At 43.1% G+C, this 20512-nt stretch overlaps 2 protein-coding genes and 1 long non-coding RNA gene across 4 annotated transcripts in view; 2 read left to right on the forward strand and 1 right to left on the reverse strand.

The window, feature by feature from the left end:
- syt12 (synaptotagmin XII) overlaps positions 1 to 5883 on the forward strand; it is a 45359-nt gene extending 39476 nt beyond the window's left edge. Inside the window, exons 5-8 of the mRNA XM_020456235.2 lie at positions 1471 to 1686; positions 3123 to 3243; positions 3642 to 3775; positions 4090 to 5883. Coding sequence (XP_020311824.1) covers positions 1471 to 1686; positions 3123 to 3243; positions 3642 to 3775; positions 4090 to 4263 — 645 coding nt within the window. The 3' untranslated portion in view covers positions 4264 to 5883. The remainder of the gene's footprint in view (positions 1 to 1470; positions 1687 to 3122; positions 3244 to 3641; positions 3776 to 4089) is intronic.
- LOC116356278 (uncharacterized) lies at positions 2414 to 13327 on the reverse strand. The gene is made up of 2 exons (XR_004204768.1): positions 13194 to 13327; positions 2414 to 3798 (listed from the first exon to the last, which is right to left on the reverse strand). It is a non-coding gene; the product is annotated as an uncharacterized LOC116356278 (long non-coding RNA).
- Positions 6070 to 20211, forward strand: cat (catalase). 2 transcript variants are annotated; one of them, XM_020456232.2, is made up of 11 exons: positions 6070 to 6247; positions 8237 to 8408; positions 12282 to 12392; positions 13325 to 13455; positions 15065 to 15169; positions 15503 to 15628; positions 15807 to 15998; positions 16762 to 17184; positions 18107 to 18214; positions 18425 to 18502; positions 18900 to 20211. In XM_020456232.2, exons 1-11 carry the CDS (start codon positions 6182 to 6184, stop codon positions 18960 to 18962), a joined length of 1575 nt encoding a protein of 524 aa, XP_020311821.1. In that variant the 5' UTR covers positions 6070 to 6181; the 3' UTR covers positions 18963 to 20211. The 2 variants fall into 2 exon arrangements, with proteins under 2 accessions (XP_020311821.1, XP_020311822.1); XM_020456233.2 differs by lacking the exon at positions 8237 to 8408 and having other exon boundaries at positions 6105 to 6247.
- The last annotated feature ends 301 nt before the right edge of the window (positions 20212 to 20512 follow it).

Raw genomic sequence — 20512 nt, forward strand, 5'->3', positions numbered from 1 at the left:
CCTTCCAAGCTCATCACTAAGGCCAGGACTGTTACAGGAATTAAATTCCTTTGTTTTATTAAACTAATTTCAATTCAACACTCTGTCCACTCCTAAGAATTTGTAAGACCCTTATTTGTATAAAATGGACAGAGACCAGTCTCAAAATCAATCAGCAGCGTTTTTTCTCGAGAGTACTGAACATGAAACAATTTACCACATGTTATAAACTGAAAATGACGTCATTAGTTTTCGTACTATCCCGTCTCATCTCCACTCCAGTACAATGGCTATATAGTTCTCAAGACTTCCCACATCGTCTCTCCCAAACTTAGATCATTTATGACCGAGCCCAGGTCTGCCTGAGTAGATAAGCATTCCAGCCAGTCTGACGATAAATTCATTCATTTCTACCAAGAAACAGACAGTCATTGTTCTACTTCTTGATTATAATTACACACATTATATTCAGTACTAAGATAAAAAGAAAATTCATACATATACAGTAACATAATAGTACTCTGATTAGTCAGTCCTGATTGAAATGTATACATAATTAGTCATTATTGATAAAAAATCCCTTAACAAGGACCCTGGGACTAAACACCTTCTGCAACTGGATCCTGGACTTCCTGGTGGGTGGTGAGGGTAGGTAACAACACATCTGCCACGCTGACCCTCAGCACGGGGGCCCCTCTGGTGCGTGCTTAGTCCCCTTCTACACTCTCTGTTCACCCACAAATGCGTGGCCGTGCACGACTCCAACACCATCATTAAGTTTGCTGACGACATTACAGTGGTAGGCCTGATCACCGATAAGACAGCCTATAGTGAGGAGGTCAGTGACCTGGCAGTGTGGTGCCAGGAACACAACCTCGCCCTCAACGTCAGCAAGACAAAGGAGCTGATCGTGGACTACAGGAAACGGAGGGCCGAGCATGCCCCTATCCACATCGACGAGGCTTGAGGGGAGCAGGTCGGATGTTTCAAGTTCCTCGGTGTCCCCATCACCGGGGCCAAGTTCCCTGCCATCCAGGACCTGAAAGATGCACCAAGTCTGGAACCAACAGGACCCTTAACAGCCCCAAACCATAAGACAAATAAATAGGTAACCAAATAGTTACCCAGACTATCTGCATAGACCCTTTTTGCTCTAACTCATCACATATGCTGCTGTCTATTATCTATCCTTTTGCCAATTTACGTTACCCCTACCTATATGTACATACTGTATCTATCTCAATTACCCCGTACCCCTGCACATTGACTCGGTACTGGTACCCCGTATATATAGTCAAGTTATCGTTACTCATTTTGAATGTATTCCTCGTGTTAATATTTTTGTCTCTGCGTTGGTGGGAAGGGCCTGTAAGTAAGTATTTCACTGTTAGTAATAATGTTTATAAACTAACCGGCAGACCTGTTTGTTGTGTTGTTTGACATAATCCAGATCTACAACTAGCTCACTAAAATGTTTGGATTGTGATGCAGGTCCAGAGGAATGCTTTCACAGTCGTGTTCGACGAGCGTTTCTCCATAGCCCTGGATCCATCTTGTCTGGAGGAGAACAGCCTGCGCTTCGCTGCATTCGGCATCGACGCGGAGGAGAGGAACATCAGCGCCGGCCTAGCAGAGCTCAAGCTGTCTGACCTGGACCTTTCTATCAGACCCTTCAATGCCTGGCTCTACCTGCAAGATGTTAACAAGGTAAAATCAGCACCTTTGCGTTTCTTGTAGTATGGCCTTAAGGTGCTGATGGCCTGTGGCCTGCCGCCTACAGCACACATGTCTCAGCGTCGGCGTGGGTTGGAATCTGGCCCATTGCCCATTTGACCTTCTCCTCCTGTCTCTCCCATTATCTATCATCTGTCTACCTTTACAACAACAAAACACATGTCCATTTTGCAGTTTCACATGTGAAATAGCAGTTTTCACATGTGAAATAGCAGTTTTCACATGTGAAATAGCAGTTTTCACATGTGAAATAGCAGTTTTCACATGTTGAGCTTAAATTTCACATGTGAAACCATATTTATACATGTATTACATTTAGAGTTATCATGTTAACACCACCTTTTCACCTGTGAGGTGAAAACATGGTGTCACTGTATAGCCTAAAAACATGGTTTAAACTATAATTTTGATAGTCAGGCCTTGCATCCATAGTGTATGGATTTGAGTGGTTGCATTTCTCCAGCCCCATCCCTCAGCTGTTTACTGAAACTGTGGCGGGGAGTACACTTTGCCAATGTTTCAATTAAGGATTGCCGCTTTAAACACCTTTAATAGAGTAAAAGTCTTATTATATGTTGCAATCCTCTAGTGAGTTACTTTTGTGCCATTAATATCAAGCAAGACTTCTGAAGTCAAGAACAAAATTATTAGTATTGCAAACAAAAATAATGATATTGAAAGAAAAACATAAACCCAAAAGTATTGATAGAAAAACAAAATATTGCAAGGAAATCATTTTGAAATGCGAGAGCAAATGAATTGTAAATGGATACAAAAAAAATAGTTTTCGGTTAAAAGAAAAGAAAAGGAGAAGATAATGCAATTAAATAAAACACCTCCCCTCTTTCCTGCAATTTTCTCAATCTTTGGTTATGTTACCCTAGTCTTTGATTTCGCTGAAAATGTTGGCAACTTCATTCCAGCAACATAGCACCCTGCATCCCACTGCTGGTTTGCCTCTGAAGCTAAGCAGGGTAGGTCCTACTCAGTCACTGGATGGAAGACCAGATGTAGCAGGAAGTAGTGAAAATAAACCTGTGAAAAGTAAACATGAAAACAAAATGTCACGTGGGGAAATTATTTTTCACGAAGGAAAAACACATGACAAAACCACGTCTGACTCGTGAACATTTCTAACGTGAATATCTTTTTTTTCTCATTTGAAAATGTTCACATGATTTGATCACACGTGTCCGAAAACCACGTAGTTTTTTTTGTCATGTGATTTTTGTTAAGGGTAATAAAGCATATAAAATGTTAGGTTTTAAAGGTGCTGATGGCATGAAGCGGAACATGAAACATGTGGAGGATGAAATCATGTAAACAGTTTGATTTTTATAGAATCGTCAGTGACTGTCGTATCTGTGCAGTGTGCAACAATGGCCTCTTTTGGCTTGTGTTGTCTTTAGGCCGTGGATGCAGTTGGGGAGATTCTGCTGTCTCTCAGCTACTTGCCCACTGCTGAGCGCCTTACAGTGGTGGTGGCCAAAGCAAAGAACCTTGTGTGGACCAATGACAAAACCACAGCAGGTGACACTACTTCACAGCTTTAGCTCTTATGTTTGTCTCTATATTGTATCATGTGTGAGCACCTATTCACATTAATACTATATATTACCCAGTCATTCAACAATTTATCTTTCTATTTGGCTTTTTGCAAAGTGATTTGCCCCAATTATCATTAGAATTTATGACTGAATGTCTCAAAAAGTGGGTAGATTTTCTTTAAATGAAATATTTACCATCACTTTACCTCCATTATGCTAACATGCAAAGTTAAATATGAAGAACAATGGTCGCATGGGTTAAAACATCTATTTTTTGTTTTACTTTTCTCGCTGTCTACACACACAGACTAATATTTCGGATGACACTTTTGGTATTTAAATTGTTTGTGAACAAAGCTGTCACAATCTCTCCGTTAACAGATCCCTTTGTCAAAGTGTACCTTCTGCAAGATGGTAAGAAAATCAGTAAGAAGAAGACCTCCATGAAAAGAGACGACACCAACCCCATCTTCAACGAAGCCATGATCTTCTCTGTGCCTGCTGTCGTCTTACAGGTGACACTGGGAAGGGATGGTACCTACCATGGTAGGGAATAGACAGCTGAAAGGATTGTTTAGTCAAATGAAATTTGACTTAATGGTGCTATTTTGGTTGAGCCGTTATTGTTAGACTGCATTACCACTGTGAACCACATATGCTTCACTGTTGACCCACTCTGGAGTACTAAAGTGCACTAATCTTATAGTGAATACAGTTCTAGTGTTCAACCGTTTATAGTGATCAAATTGTCCTGTACTGATTTGATTACTATAAGAGGATTGCCCTGTACTATGTTGGGACTGGTGCTGACACTGTGCTCCCTCTTCAGGAACTCTCCCTGAGGATCACAGTGGCGGAGGGCACCGACGACGGCAGAGGCGAGAACGTGGGTCACGTGATTATCGGACCCGAGGCGAGTGGCATGGGCATCACCCACTGGAACCAGATGTTGGCAACACTGAGGAAACCTGTGTCCATGTGGCACCCTCTGCGGAGGACCTAGTACCCCTCCATCTCCCTCTGTACCATACCTCCGGTCACCAGGGTTGGGCTCAATTCCATTTCAACTCACTCCATTCAGGGGATACATTGAAATTTCAGTTTGAGAATTGAAAAAGTGCCATTTATTTTCAAGGAGGATTTTCCACTTCCTAAATTGAACGAATTGGATTGGAGTTGATCCCGACCCTGCCGGTCACTCCTCTTTGCATGGTGCCTAATGTAGTACTATTTTACTGTCCTCCAGATAGGGAGAATAAAAAAGGAAGGGGTAAAATAGCTTCTTTTTTCAGGAAACTAGTCATTTGTCTTTTGAAACCAGTCTTACTCTGCACCTAGTGGTATGGGAGACTAATTGGCAGGTGGCGTGGTAAGCTTTATCAGATTTGCTTGTGATCATTTGTAAAATGTGAGAGTGACAAACTTTTCCTAGTATGGTTTTTGGTATGTATCATATCTTCTTGTGCTTTTTAAAATCCAGGTTCTCAAATCCAGGTGATATCAATTGTAATTTGTAGCAATTGTAACAGGGTGCCCAAATCTGACCTAACAGGTATATAGGTACTATAACTTGTTGCATTGTACGATTTGTATCATAATAAATGCAATACAAGTTGCAATGTCATTCTGATAAAACAGTGTTAGGAATGTAAATAATGTACAACTGCTTTGTTTTAGTTGTATTCATTCAAATATGAATATGTATTATTATGGTATTATGTTGATAATTAGTGTGCACTTTCATTGCATATTCATAATCATCAAAAAGCCAATACTAGAGTTACACAAACACATTATCAGGTGAATATTAATTCAGTAGATCAATTTACTATTTACTATGTATTAAAAGGTATGTCACCCAATGCATTCCACAATGAAGCCATATCTCATGCTTATGTAGCCCTTATAGACGTGTAATAATTGTTTGTGGATGCGTTTAGTGGTCAGTTTTACCCATTTGATCCTCTATCGGCTTTAAACTGCTAAACATAACCTTCTGGACTCTCTTTAGGAGTAAGAGCACCATATTATCTAGGTGAATGCATAAAATACTAAAATGGGCGTTATCGATGTTGACCTCGACAACCATTACTGTTGACTTGGATGTAACTGATTATTTCACTTGGTTGCATTGTGAGGGGGGTGCAATGAAGACCTTTATTTGCTATCTGTAACAATTTGGCAATAATGTTTGTACAACAGAATGTGAATTAACAAGTGACCTCCCCTTGCATTGTATAAACAGGTCAAATCGCCCTTATTACCTGGCAAATGTTATTTTTATTAATTCAGTGCAAAACTAACCATGCATTTAAAGGCACTTTATTGTCACTCAATAACCTCAACAAAAATTCTAACAAGACGCTTGTTAAATGCTGCATCTGGGCAACCATTCCTTACCACTCCTTTGCATTCCACAATCAACAATGTGATGCAATATTTCCTACTGTGCCAAATTCATTATTGAAGCAATATTTTCATTTAGCCTACAGTGAGCATTTGCATTTTGTGATCAATGCCATGCATGCACTTGTTTAGCACTAGTTATGGTTGTGCCACCAAATATGTGTATTGTGTAAACATTGTTTCAAATATAAGAGTTGCAACAAATGGCCTGGTTTAACATGTTTGTGCTATCTATGATTTTGTTATCTCCCTGCTTATTTCCCTTTGTTGCCCTTTGGTTCGAAAGTAGCTAGGTTATTAGTCCAAACTAAAACGAGAATTTCTATTGGAAATATGTTGAGATGTCCCGTTTCGTTAGCCTCCGTTTAAGAAACGTTTCGCAACTGAATCGACGGAATGAATACCCGTTAGCCAAGGAGGAGGAGCCAAGCCGTACAAAGTACATCAACTCTGCTATTTAGCTGGCAAGCATATCCATTTTTCACGCATTTGTGGTTTAAAGTTTTACCTTCACGATGGCTGATTATAGAGGGAAAGCAACCGATCAAATGAAGCTATGGAAAGAGGGCCGAAGCGCTCAGGTTTGTCCATTTCGATGATTCATGTATATAGACGCGGCGATGATGTTGCGCAGTTGACGCAAGGGGAGTTTGTTGTGAAATGGGTGAGAGGTCGTCCAGGGTCCTATTCGTGTCTCCTGACTCGACAGTTAGCACATTTACTATCATTTAAGAACCCTGGCACTATACAATTCCACAACATTTCGTACAAAGTCACATTTGTGTTAGAATTGTAATTAATTTCTGGTTGTGCATGGGGAGGGGGGTCAAGAATTGTTAGATGGCTGCTGTTAGCTAACGTCCGCTTAGCACTTGCAGGTTGAGCTCTTGCATTTGTTTTTTGGAATAGAATACTTCTAGCCACAATGATCTGATTAGACGTTCATTACCTTCTCTCTAGGCGGAACGCGGCTATGCCACGATCAGGAATGCGCGGCGTCTGCGTCAGCAACTCATTTAGTATCACATTGTATTAGTCACATGCGTCGAATACAACAGGTGTAGGTACAGTAAAATAACAATAGCAAGACCATATACAGGTGGGTACTGATACAGAGTCAATGTGCGGGGGCACCGGGTTAGTTGAGGTAGTATGTGCATGTAGGTAGAGTTATTAAAGTGACTATGCATAGATGACAACAGTGTAACAGTGGTGTGAGGGGAGGGGGGGGGGGGGGCACTGCAAATAGTAGGTAGCCATTTGACTAGATGTTCAAGAGTCTTATGGCTTGGGGGTAGAAGCTGTTTAGAAGCCCATTGGACCTAGATTTGGCGCTCAGTTACCGCTTGCCGTCCGGTAGCAGAGAGAACACTAGGGTGGCTGGAGTCTGACAATTTGTAAGGTCTTCCTCTATGATATCTTTGTTATGGTATGCATTAATTTGTGGATGTCAATCACCCATTTCGTATGACAAGTAGATATAAATGAATAAGAAGTTCCAAGTTAGCTAAAATGCTAAAGTTGTCTGTGATGAGACCAAGTAAACACGTGGCTTTCTTTCATTCGCCATATACCCAGCTAGAAATTAGGAATCGGCCCAGGAGCGGGCCTCTTCCGGAATCGGTCCCGGAATCAAAATGAATGACTGCCCAGAGTCGGCCCGTTTCAGTCGACCAGTATTCAGACGAATTTCTTTGATCGGCATCCTACCAGAATCCCCCCCAGAAGCGGCCCGATGCAAATGTTAATAAATGTGTAGGTCTATGGTCGGCATGCCGATGGCACGCTTCCTCAAAACTTGCGAACTCGGAGAGTTCCTTACAAATACTACACAGGACTCTTAAAGAATTTCATTTAAATGTTAATTATATTTTTTGATCACAGAAAAATAAATAATGAAATGTTAACTATAAAAAACAGCCCGTGTAATCATCTGCCATAGAGTAGTCCCAATCTGCCCGAGCCCCAAGTAATACATTTGGGACAGATAACTCACACCTGAATCGGCCCGAGCTCATTCCCTGCATCGTAGCCATAAGTAATACTGCTGAAGGCGGCCCTGACTCGGGCCACATGACGTCGGCCGAGTTTGACTCTCAGCCGAGTGCCCCGACTCTCAGCCGGAATCGGCCTAGATCGACTGTGCTAGCTGGGTATTTACTCAGTCTGTCGCTAAAATTCAAATGGCTTTATATAAATGTACTGAAAGCCCAATTGTTGGGGAGTTGCAGCGATAAGACAAGTTTGTAATCATGAAAAAGGGGTATAAATGTATTCCGAGCGTGCAAGGGAACCATGCCTGCAAAGCCCGTTACGCACCTGCATAAGGTAAATCTGAATACCAACTATTGAGAAGTGCTTAGGAAAGGCATACATTTCTTAAATCTGAATTGGTCAATATTGAATTGTAACAATAAATAACATGAATGAAGCAATGAGGCCGTGATTGTAAATAAGAATTTGTTGTTAATTAACTGACTTGCCTAGTTAAATAAAGGTAAAAATAAAAAGCATTTGATCATTCAATGTCTTCGCTATGTATAATGTCTATTCCATTGCTTTCCCTTCAGAGGCCAGACACCCTGACCACAGGGGCTGGTCACCCGGTAGGGGACAAGCTGAATATAATGACCACAGGTCCCCAGGGGCCCCTCCTGGTGCAGGACACTCCGTTCATAGATGAGATGTCACACTTCGACCGTGAGCGCATCCCAGAGAGGGTGGTGCACGCCAAGGGAGGCGGTGGGTGACCAGCACTACCAATGAATTTAAGACAGGCACTGATTGGCATTAATGCAATATATACTGAACAAAAATATAAACGCACATGCAGCAATTTCAAATATTTTACTTAGTTATAGTTAATATAAGTACATTTTTAAAAAATCATTTGGCCCTAATCTATGGACTTCACATGACAGGGAATACAGATATGCCATACACATGGTCTGCTGTTGTGAGGCCGGTTGGATATACTGCCAAATTCTCTAAAATGATGTTGGTAGAGAAATTAAGTCAATTCTCTGGCAACAGCGGTGGTGGGCATTCGTCTTGTCAGCATGCCAATTGCACGCTTCCTTAAAACTTGAGACATGTGGCATTGTGTGACAACTGCACGTTAGTGGCCTTTTATTGTCCCTAGCACAAGGTGCACCTGTGTAATGATCATGCTGTTTAATCAGCTTCTTGGTATGCCAAACCTGTCAAGTGGATGGATTATCTTGGCAAAGGAGAAATGCTTACTAACAGGGATGTAAACAATTGTGTGGCAAAAAAATAAGCATTTTGTGTGTGTGGAAAATTTGGGGTCTTTTCTTTCTGCGCTCATTAAACATGGGACCAAGACATTAGATGTTGCGTTTATATTTTTGTTCAGTATATGTGTCAAACTGTTTAGACAAGCAGAAATGACAGAGCTGGAGAGGCAGTCAAACACCACTAGATGTTTTACTTAATAGTGGAGCTTCACGTATTGGTTGGAGAAACACTACCCTGTCCTAGACATCTAGTTATCAATTGTGGGCCTACGCCAAAAAGCCAACTGTAAACGGCTCTCCAGTCTAATATTATAAAGACCATGATCATGTGACAATCTGTTGGCCCACTACACGAGGGGTAAAGTGCACCACATGTATGGCTTTATTTGCAGGTGTTTACGCACTAATCTTCCAAGGGATGTCTACACAACATGGTGAAGGCAGCACATTTGTTTGTGAAGTTGAATATAACCTCACCTCATTTTGTCTAATGACAAGTTCAGTGGTTCTCTCGTTTTGATGTATCACTATGGGGATTCGCCAGGATCACCAACTCTTGGAAGGACCTGTCAGAAGCTTCTGTTGCAGACAAGGAGGTAGTGGCGAAGGAGGTGAGATCCCTCACTTCCTTATAACGAGAAAGCCGCAAGGCTTCTAACTATCTAGCCCGTAACACTGTTTACACAAGCAACCGTTTGCTAGCCACCAGCTGCAAGGCTTCTAACGAGCTAGCCTACGCAGTATACTCGTTGTTCTTACAACTGGTGTTGCTTTTTCCTCCAAGCAAGCCTTGTTCCTCACAATGGCCTTTGGTATCCCAGGACGAGCCTTGCCCAGCAACCGGACCCCCACGTTCTTGCACTTGCGATTCCATGATTGCTGGGAAGGATACCCACCTATGCATCAATTTCCTGGGAAAGGAACATGCCCAAGAGGCACTTTACGACCCTGAGTCCTGTGAGGATTGCTGACTGGGGCAGGTCTGAGGTTTAAACAAGCATCTATCTCGATAGCCCCTTTCGCCTCCAAGCCAACAGGGAAAGCTGAAGCTCAGCTTCACGCAACCTAGCGAGGTCATGGATATCCTCGACCCATTCCCCTCATGGTCTCCATTGGAGTTTGGGCTCCTCTGTGCCCGTTAAGGGACCTATACAACGAGAAGAGACCGGTGTCATTCAGCCGCGGTAAAGCAATTCTCAGTGGTACTCGCATGCCTCAGGGAAGCTAAGAGCTCATAGGACAAACCCCTCACTAGCAAGATCCTTGCTAGGGGCACCCTAAGCCTGAACATGCACAATATGGAGGAATTTAGGTTTGGTTACGCTCCCACGGTGGCGCCGTCTCTGGCTTAGCACCTTAGTCCCTCGCGCCGGGTTACTAACGACACTGGCACCTCACTCGCTAGAAAGATGGTCCACTTTACTGCCTCAATTTTTTTCAGTAAACGTACTTGGCCCAACAAATTGGCCATCAATGTGACCTTTAAAAAATATATATATATTGTTGGCTTATCATGCAGATCTAATGGAGGTGGTTGGGAAACAACTGGACTCAGACACCCTAGATCCAGATGCCGGAGAGGAGATCTGTGTGTTTAGACTAAAACCTCTGTGCCTCCCATAGTGCAATTTAAGGCTGTGGTCATACCATAAGCCTAGCGCTGGTGGGAGAAGGGGCTAAGCGAGGACGGCGCACTCGCCAGACATCAGAGCCTCAGATAATGATATGGTACATTGTCTTTATTTATTCATTTATTTATACAGTTTCTTTTCACTGCAATTGGTTCAGATAACCAGACATCCCCATCAGTTGGGAGCAAGAGGCTGGGGATATCTTCGCTCTTGACAACCCTCCATTGAAACAGGGCCAAGACATACCAGTTACATAGCTGTTCTACTTCCCAGCATTAGGGAATACTGTGCTATGTAAAAATAAATAAAAGACAGGCCCTCGGATCTTGGAAGAGAGTGCCAGCCTCCTCATGCACGCTCTGGGTTGTTTTTCTTGGAGAAGTGGAATGACTAAACCAACTGTTCCTTCCTACTCTGTTTTCCATGGTCCTATGCTCCTGGCAGGACTTGTTGGACAGAGAAAAAGGTTTTCTTTGTTAAGGTCCGCTAGCCGCTTTCTTGGCCTGCCAAGGCCCTGACAGTATTGCCATTTATCCATCCCTATTATGTTGTTTTTGTTTGGGGGGGCACGTCACTTACGCCCAGTCGCTAAGCCTTTAGCTAGTCCTGGGACATGTCTATTGTGCTTAAGATATTTTCATAGCAGCGTGGAGCTGTAATATTTCTTCATCTTTCGCTTTGCTACAGCCCTTGGCACCCGTAAGCGAGTGTGTGGACTGTGCTTTACCAGCCACTGTTTGCGCCCTCAGTGTGTCGACATTTTCTTACTGTTGCACCTTGGGGCCTATGGCTTTTCACCTGTCGCCTTCCTCAGTAGAGCGTATGTTCGTTGCACATCTACGTGGACTGAACGAGAGCTCAGGCAAGGGTGTTATGTTCTTCCCTCATTGGGCAACATTATATTGTTTTATAATGGTGAGATTGGCAGCCTTTGGAGGGGCCTGAAAGGGCCCTCTTCTACAGAGGAGTTTATATCTTGGGCGCTCGTTTTTGAGACACGGATTGGGCTTCCCAACTGGTTTTTCCCGACTGGTTGTTTCTGCACTTTCTTGGTTCGTACTCTCTCAGTTTCGGAGCCTCTTGAAGGTTGCTAATGTTTGGACTATTGTGGCTTCAGAGAATGTTTTGCGATACAGGAGTTGGCCATATCCCCATCATGATACATCGAAACAAGTATTTGATAGAACTTAAGGTAACTTTCGTAAACCCGGTTCTCTGATAATGAGGTGAGATGTATCACCGCATTCCCTTGCTGGCAAGGGCGCGAGGAAGAGAAGCATGCTTGAGAAGGACCAGAGAATGAGATAGTTCCTTCTTATAAGGAAGTGAGGAGCTCACCTCATTTGCCACTCTACCTGTGTCTCCAGCATATGCTTTTGATACAGTAGGTCCTTCCTAGAGTTGGTGATCCTGGCGACTCTCCATAGTGATACATCATACTCATATTATCAGAGAACCGGGGTTACACAAGTAACTTTGCTTTGCACTGGCTACAATGACAGTAAAGATACATTGGTTTTAAATTAGGAGTGATCATTTACGTTAGCCTAACTAACTGTGCCATCTCTAGTCTCGGAAAAACGACCCTTGGCAACAGCAGAGACTGGCGTCTGGTTTCAATGACAGACTTTTTTGGCAACTTCGATAAGGGAACAAAATGTATATATATCTAACTAGCTAACACAAAATACAACGGTAACTGACCATGTAATCCTCTTCCTCAACAGGAGCGTTCGGGTACTTTGAGGTGACACATGACATCTCTCGCTACTGCAAGGCCAAGGTGTTTGAGCATGTGGGAAAGACAACACCTATCGCCGTCCGCTTCTCCACCGTGGGTAAGACGCACCACCGCTTTCCTACTGGTTACATTAGTCTACATTACATTTTTTTAAATATTTTTTTATCCCACACCTTCCTGGTATTTAATCAAAACTTACATAGTAAAATTGTATTGCGGTTGCTCCCTCCGGCTTTTCCATAAAACTGCTACAAACACGTTTACTTGTTTCCTCAAGAACATGTGTAAAGAAGAACTGTATCATGTAGTATGTATTTGCTTCCAATATTAGCTTGTTTATGATGCTTTTAGTCATTGCCTCTGGTTATGATTGTCTGCAAAAGCAATGTTTGCCGATATCAGAAGAATCCTAGACCGAGTTCATGTTAACTTCTGACGAATAGAAAATTCCTAATTTGACCAAATAACACTCTTATAACAGCTCTAGTAACGCGCATAGCGGATGCCTGGACAGTTGTCTCCTGCCAGAGCTATACAAACAGCTTGTGCAAGAGCCCCATGAGAAAATGGTGTTGTCTACATGATTGATGCTGTCAAGTGACGAGCGGTCCGTGGTGTAGTAACCCTGACCCAAAGCCTCAGTGGGAAAACTGCTCTTTACAGGATTTAAATTAGCTGGGAGTCCAAAGAAAAGACAAACTCCGTGAACAATTTGGATGAATACTTTGATACAGTTAGCCTACATGTCCTAGAAACATATAGGCTCCCTGAACCCACCTAAAGTTCCCTGGAATCTCTTTTCTATTGAATTGACTTGACTCTAGTTTTTTCTGCAATGTTTGGCATTTCTTGAGTTTTTGAAATGATACAAAATAAAGGCAAAATTTAAATTACTCACCAAAAAGACGGTGATGTTTCTTCAATACATTATTGAATAAATTCCAGAAAATAGACAGCGTAATTTTTTCCCATCTGTAAATAATGTCTTGATTTTCTAATTGTCATATATTTTGTATCTAACGCATGTAGCTGGGGAATCGGGCTCAGCCGACACAGTGAGAGACCCACGTGGCTTTGCAGTCAAGTTCTACACTGACGAGGGCAACTGGGACCTTACTGGCAACAACACCCCCATATTCTTTATCAGGGACGCTATGCTGGTGAGTCCAGGCACGTGTGAGTCAAGATTGAGCCTGTGTGCCCAGCCAAGGTTCAGGGTGTAGTGTGTGTGTGTTACCGTGGCCAAGGTTCAGGGTGTAGTGTGTGTGTGTTACCGTGGCCAAGGTTCAGGGTGTAGTTGTGTGTGTGTGGACAAGGTTCAGGGTGTAGTGTGTGTGTGTTACCGTGGCCAAGGTTCAGGGTGTAGTGTGTGTGTGTGTGTTACCGTGGCCAAGGTTCAGGATGTAGTGTGTGTGTTACCGTGGCCAAGGTTCAGGGTGTAGTGTGTGTGTTACCGTGGCCAAGGTTCAGGGTGTAGTATGTGTGTGTGTGTGTGTTACCATGGCCAAGGTTCAGGATGTAGTGTGTGTGTTACCGTGGACAAGGTTCAGGGTATTGTGTGTGTGTTACCGTGGACAAGGTTCAGGGTGTTGTGTGTGTGTTACCGTGGACAAGGTTCAGGGTGTTGTGTGTGTGTGTTACCGTGGACACGGTTCAGGGTGTTGTGTGTGTGTGTTACCGTGGCCAAGGTTCAGGGTGTTGTGTGGGTGTGTGTTAACATGGCAAAGGTTCAGGGTGTAGTGTGTGTGTGTGTTACCGTGGCAAAGGTTCAGGGTGTAGTGTGTGTGTGTGTGTTACCGTGGCCAAGGTTCAGGGTGTAGTTGTGTGTGTGGACAAGGTTCAGGGTGTAGTGTGTGTGTGTTACCGTGGCCAAGGTTCAGGGTGTAGTGTGTGTGTGTGTGTTACCGTGGCCAAGGTTCAGGATGTAGTGTGTGTGTTACCGTGGCCAAGGTTCAGGGTGTAGTGTGTGTGTTACCGTGGCCAAGGTTCAGGGTGTAGTATGTGTGTGTGTGTGTTACCATGGCCAAGGTTCAGGATGTAGTGTGTGTGTTACCGTGGACAAGGTTCAGGGTATTGTGTGTGTGTTACCGTGGACAAGGTTCAGGGTGTTGTGTGTGTGTGTTACCGTGGACAAGGTTCAGGGTGTTGTGTGTGTGTGTGTTACCGTGGACAAGGTTCAGGGTGTTGTGTGTGTGTGTTACCGTGGCCAAGGTTCAGGGTGTTGTGTGGGTGTGTGTTAACATGGCAAAGGTTCAGGGTGTAGTGTGTGTGTGTGTTACCGTGGCAAAGGTTCAGGGTGTAGTGTGTGTGTTACCGTGGCCAAGGTTCAGGGTGTAGTGTGTGTGTGTGTTACCGTGGCCAAGGTTCAGGGTATAGTGTGTGTGTGTTACCGTGGCCAAGGTTCAGGGTGTAGTGTGTGTGTGTTACCGTGGCCAAGGTTCAGGGTGTAGTGTGTGTGTGTGTTTTACCGTGGCCAAGGTTCAGGGTGTAGTGTGTGTGTGTGTGTGTTACCGTGGCCAAGGTTCAGGGTGTAGTGTGTGTGTTACCGTGGCCAAGGTTCAGGGTGTAGTGTGTGTTACCGTGGCCAAGGTTCAGGGTGTAGTGTGCGTGGCTGTGCGCCTGGCCAAGATTCAGGGTGGTGTGTGTGTGAGACCAAGATGTGTTGTGTGTATGGGTGGATATTATGTGTTATGGTGCTATACATCAGTTAATTTCCCCGTATGATATGTACCATTACCGTATCTCTCTGATATCCCTTTGTCTGTGCAGTTCCCATCCTTTATCCACTCTCAGAAGCGCAACCCCCAGACTCACCTAAAGGACCCAGACATGGTGTGGGACTTCTGGAGCCTGCGGCCTGAGTGTATGCATCAGGTGCTGTAGTTGCTCCTCTCTACCTGCAACCAGACCTTTACATGCACGCGCACACGATAGATCGATGGATGGTTTTCTGACATTGTATTTTCTGATTTCACCCCACACTAAGCCACATTTTAGTAACAACATGCCATTAACAACTTCATAGCTATGCCATTATGTCTAGGAATGGTGGGTGCTGCGAATGCATCCCTTTCCTGATCAGATTATTACATCATCCTTATATACTTACGTTTTTCTAGATCTTATTTTCTTACAATAGCTCAATTGCTAATGACTGAATTATGTGTCTTTGTTCATGGTCTTCTATTTGTTCTTGTCTCTGTGAAGGTGTCCTTCCTGTTCAGTGACCGTGGTCTGCCTGACGGCTTCCGCCACATGAACGGCTACGGCTCCCACACCTTCAAGCTGGTCAACGCAGAGGGTCAGCCCGTCTACTGCAAGTTCCATTACAAGGTCAAAGCACAATTAAAAATAATGTAGTGTACAGGACTAGTGAAATGCCCTACACTTAAATGGATAGAGGAGTCAACTATACCTAATTACCTGAAGGATACAAGAGGGAAAGAAGGAAACGTAGTTGGAGAAATTGGGACAGGATTCATAGTAACCCATAGCAACCTTCACATCACAGACCGACCAAGGCATCAAGAACATGAAACCTGAGGATGCCGAGCACCTGGCTTCCACCGACCCGGACTACGCCATCCGAGACCTTTACACCTCCATCGCCAACGGCAACTTCCCCTCCTGGTCCTTTTACATCCAGGTCATGACCTTTGAGCAGGCAGAGAAGTTCCAGTGGAACCCCTTTGACCTGACCAAGGTACCTTAGAGATGCAATAAGCAGTAATCTCTCCGCCATTTGCCTAATTTAAGTTTGACAAAGCAAGTAGTCATTGTGTAGAGAATCATTGTACCATCTAAACCGCTGTGATATATATTTTCCATAACCAAAGATATTGTATTTTCAGGTGTTTGAAGCTGGTGTACTAAACCAAAAGGAAATACGCAAGAACGGGCAGCATAGAAGTAGCGCATATAGAACAGATCTACCACTTCTTAGACTTACTTTCAATGAGAAAGAACAATTTAGAACTCAATTTCTATGTGAATTTGGTCGGGTCGCCCAAAAAGTTAGATTGCAGCTTTATTTTTCACAAGTTATGTGGGAACCACTCTCTTTATAGTCGGTGCATTCCCTAACATTTATCAATATGTTCCCTTGGTTTTGAAAGAATGTGACGGCAATACCTGATGTCTTTGTACTTTCTGAGCCATTTAAACCTGCCACAAAAACACATTCCCAGAATATCCAGACATTGGCAGTACTCTGGCTTTTCCACAATAGGGGGGACTTCCTCAACATAAACACTGAAAGATCTGACAGTGGTCTGATATCTGTTATGGTGTCATAGCATCTGTGAGCATTAGTATGATTGGCAACTGATTCTCAGCTGTTATTTAGTCAGGATAATTATTAGGTGAAAATAATACATTTTCAAGCCTACATGTTCATGTAATTCGTTTGCACGTCCATGCACCTTGGTTGGCATGCGAGGTAGCTACACTTCTCTCTTACTCCTTAGGTGTGGTCTCACGAGGAGTACCCCCTCATTCCTGTGGGGAGGTTGGTGCTCAACAGAAACCCTGCCAACTACTTTGCTGAGATCGAGCAGCTAGCCTTTGACCCCAGCAACATGCCTCCAGGCATCGAGCCCAGCCCTGACAAGATGCTGCAGGGGCGTCTGTTCTCCTACCCAGACACGCACCGGCACCGGCTGGGCGCCAACTACCTGCAGCTGCCCGTCAACTGCCCCTTCAGGACCCGTGTGGCCAACTACCAGCGAGACGGGCCCATGTGCATGTTGGACAACCAGGCTGGCGCTCCCAACTACTTCCCCAACAGCTTCAGTGCTCCAGAGACCCAACCCCAGCACGTGGAGACCAGGTTTAAGGTGTCCCCAGATGTGGGCCGCTACAACAGTACTGACGACGATAACGTCACACAGGTAGAGAACCCATATGTTGGGAATATTGGTTATTGGTTATTACTAAACTTTATGAATGAATATATTTTATGAATGGCACCAGTTGATTATTGGACAAACATTGTATTTTAAGAATATCTGACTCATGAGTTATCTTAGCAATAACACACTTAAGACAGAACTGAGAATAATAGTAATCATTGAACTTCAAATGTAATAATAAAAATCAATACATTAATCAATAGTCACAGGGTAAATTCAATCATTTGTTTATCAAATTGCTAGAGAACAATACTCTAATTGTGGATAGAGCTACCTTTACACAATCAAGCTTATACTTAACAGGTCATGCGGGCGCATACTGCTAAAAAGTATTGACTGAGTTGTGCAGTGAGCAATTCTAAAATGACAGTTGTGGTTAAGTTTTAACATGAAGTTACTGAAAGTCAACCTAAAGAGTTACACATTACACTTAATGCCAATGTATCAATGCATTAGTTACTGTCAAAGGGGGAGACGAGAGACTCAGAGATTTGCACTGATGCCGGGTGGTGCACGTCAGAACGAGGAATGCTAGCTTCTGCTGTAGAGGACAGATCTTGGTGGGATCAGTCTGATTAAAGCCGGTGATCCGGAATCGTTAGCTCGGCTTCAAGGGAAAACGACAACATACTTTTCCACTAACCCCAGCATTTTCATGTATTCCCTGTCCGGTAAAGGGGGTTGTGCTGATGTGACTTGAGGTTAATTTACTACACACAGAGCTGTGTGCACTACACTGGCAGGGCCAATAATGATAACACCCTATAAATAAATCTTTGTTATTATACATATTAAATGCTTTATGATTACAAATAATGAAATAAATATTTAATTGATTGTTTCTTAATGCTGATTGATGTATGTGACCAGGGCCCTGACCCTTTGTGTATATGTATTGCAGGTGCGTACCTTCTTCACTAAGGTGCTGAACGAGGAGGAGCGCCAGAGGCTTTGTCAGAATATGGCTGGTGCCCTGAAGGGAGCCCAAGTCTTCATCCAGAAACGCTGGGTGTGTTGTCATCACCATCATTAAGATTGTCTAAGTCATCACTTTCATCATCATTAGTATCAGCAATTATGGCTGTTATATAGTTGGTATCATCTTCCTCACTACCACAAAGGCCATCTTTGCAATGTAATGTTTAATAATGTATAGTGCCATCACTAACAACACTGTTTGGACCCTCTCTCTCTCTGCTCTCACTCCCTGTTTTTCCAGGTTCAGAACCTGATGGCTGTGCATGCAGACTATGGAAACGGGGTCCAGGCCCTACTCAACAATGCTGAGCCCAAGAAGGTAAGTCCATTTGTTGCTGTCAACAGACACGAAAGCGTATGTCGTCCCCCATGAATGATGCAGTATAGTCAAAGTAGGAAAAACACTCGCACATCTGAGTTGGCTTGTTGCAAGTGAATAGGAATCATTCAGGAAATATTTGGAGAAAAATAAAGATCAAAGTGTAGTCGCATTATTTACGTGAGCAGTTTTAAGTATATTGTAGATCCTTCTTGAACATCAATTTGCATTAACGAAATCGTTTCGTACACATTGTATTTAGGTAGAACTTTTAGTTTGTACTTTGTTCTTATTCCTTTCTATTTAGTATTTAGTATTTATGTAAACAAGATTGTGTTTGACAAGATTGTGTTTTTTTAATAGCCTCAAATCTCCTTGTCTCCTCCCACTCTCACAGGACGCTGTGAGAGTGTATACCCGTGGAGGTGCAGCTGCCATCACTGCCTCCTCCAAGATGTGATGCCTTAACTTCCACCTGGGGGGCAGTTCTACCTTTTGCGCTTACCAGCCTGCTATCCAAGATCCTACTTCTAACCGTCCTTGAATGCGATAGCTAATGAAATGGGAAATGATCATATTTTAATTTTCCTCAGGCTGCTTACAACAATGTTCTAACGTGTTTCCTGTCCATTTTGCCAAAGTTCACACAGAAATGTATGTAGTCAGACTGCAGCCCTATGGAAGAAGATCTGTCCCCAAACTACATCTGTCAAATATACAGGTCTGCTGTCTGAAATGTTCATGCCATTTTCAGTATAGTGATCCATCTCTTCCCAATTAAGTATCGTTTGTGTGTCCGTGTTTCATCGAAGCCCTGATAGTTAGCTTAATAGAGGTATCTGTTAGCCTATATGCAAAAAATGACATTTATCCTAGTTAAACAAACCACCAATGTTTTTGAATGAGATTCATAATTATTTTGCAGTTTAAGCTTAAGTTCTCTTCAAAAGTGTTCCTGTGTTAAGGCCTACACCATTTTCCTTGTTTATATTTATAGTTGCCGGCCATCGATCGGTGAGAGTGACTGTGATTGAGTCATGAAAGAATGTTTAAGTCATCGTCCTCGCAGCCAAACCAACACAGCAGTGCCTTTTTGATTAGAAACGTATCCATAGTCACCATGGCATTTTAAAGGGTTTGCAATGACTTTTATGAATAATCTCATGTACCAAATGTCTTCTGTATATTAGTGTTTTTTGTGTACATACTCTGAATCATTAAAGGGTCTGGGTTGAATTAGGGCTGGGGAAACAAGAACCACTACTGTTTACTGAGGAAAAATCTTAGTCCTTATCCCTTCTCACAAATCTCCCTATGCATTTTCTATGTTCCAGCTGAGCCCTGGGCTGTTAGTGTTTCTGTGCTAGGTAGCATTCCCCATCATATCGCCTGTCTGAAGTGAGTTGTTATATTAATATGCAATTGTGAACTTTGAACCACAAAAGAAGATGCATTATTGAGTGCTTGATCTTTCAATTTATGCTAATATATCCAACGGCAATGCTATATGTGTGGTTTTAGTGTGTCTGGTTTAAAGTAGTCCTATCTTAACTACAGGGTATGCACACTTTAGTTCTAACGCAGGACTCCAGCTGATTCTACTCATCGAGCCCTTGACTTGTTGGTAGAGGAGTGTTTTCTACTGGGCTGGAACAAAAGGAACAGCGTTGAATAACCATAGTCCTTTGTAAATACATTGAGGATTTTCACAAGATTGTTATCTGTGGTGCTGTTCAAGTCGTGAATGGTGGTTTGTCCTTAGGTCTCAGCATTTCAAGACATTCAGTCCTACCTCCCCCATCTAGGTCCAATAGATTATGTACAAATACAAACAGACAGGACAGTGGTTAAGATAATGACTATAGAGTAAGCATACCACTGCAAAGACACTCAACAGACTGAGCTACGGGTAAACACAGACAATTACCTATTTCATCTGTACGAAACATTCCTAGCAGGTTCATACTTAGTTTCCATCAATTCACCTGTAGGCCTACATTGTCTGACTAG

This window comes from Oncorhynchus kisutch, linkage group LG22 (assembly GCF_002021735.2).
Source record: "Oncorhynchus kisutch isolate 150728-3 linkage group LG22, Okis_V2, whole genome shotgun sequence".
In the NCBI taxonomy this organism is placed as follows: Eukaryota; Metazoa; Chordata; class Actinopteri; order Salmoniformes; family Salmonidae; genus Oncorhynchus; species Oncorhynchus kisutch.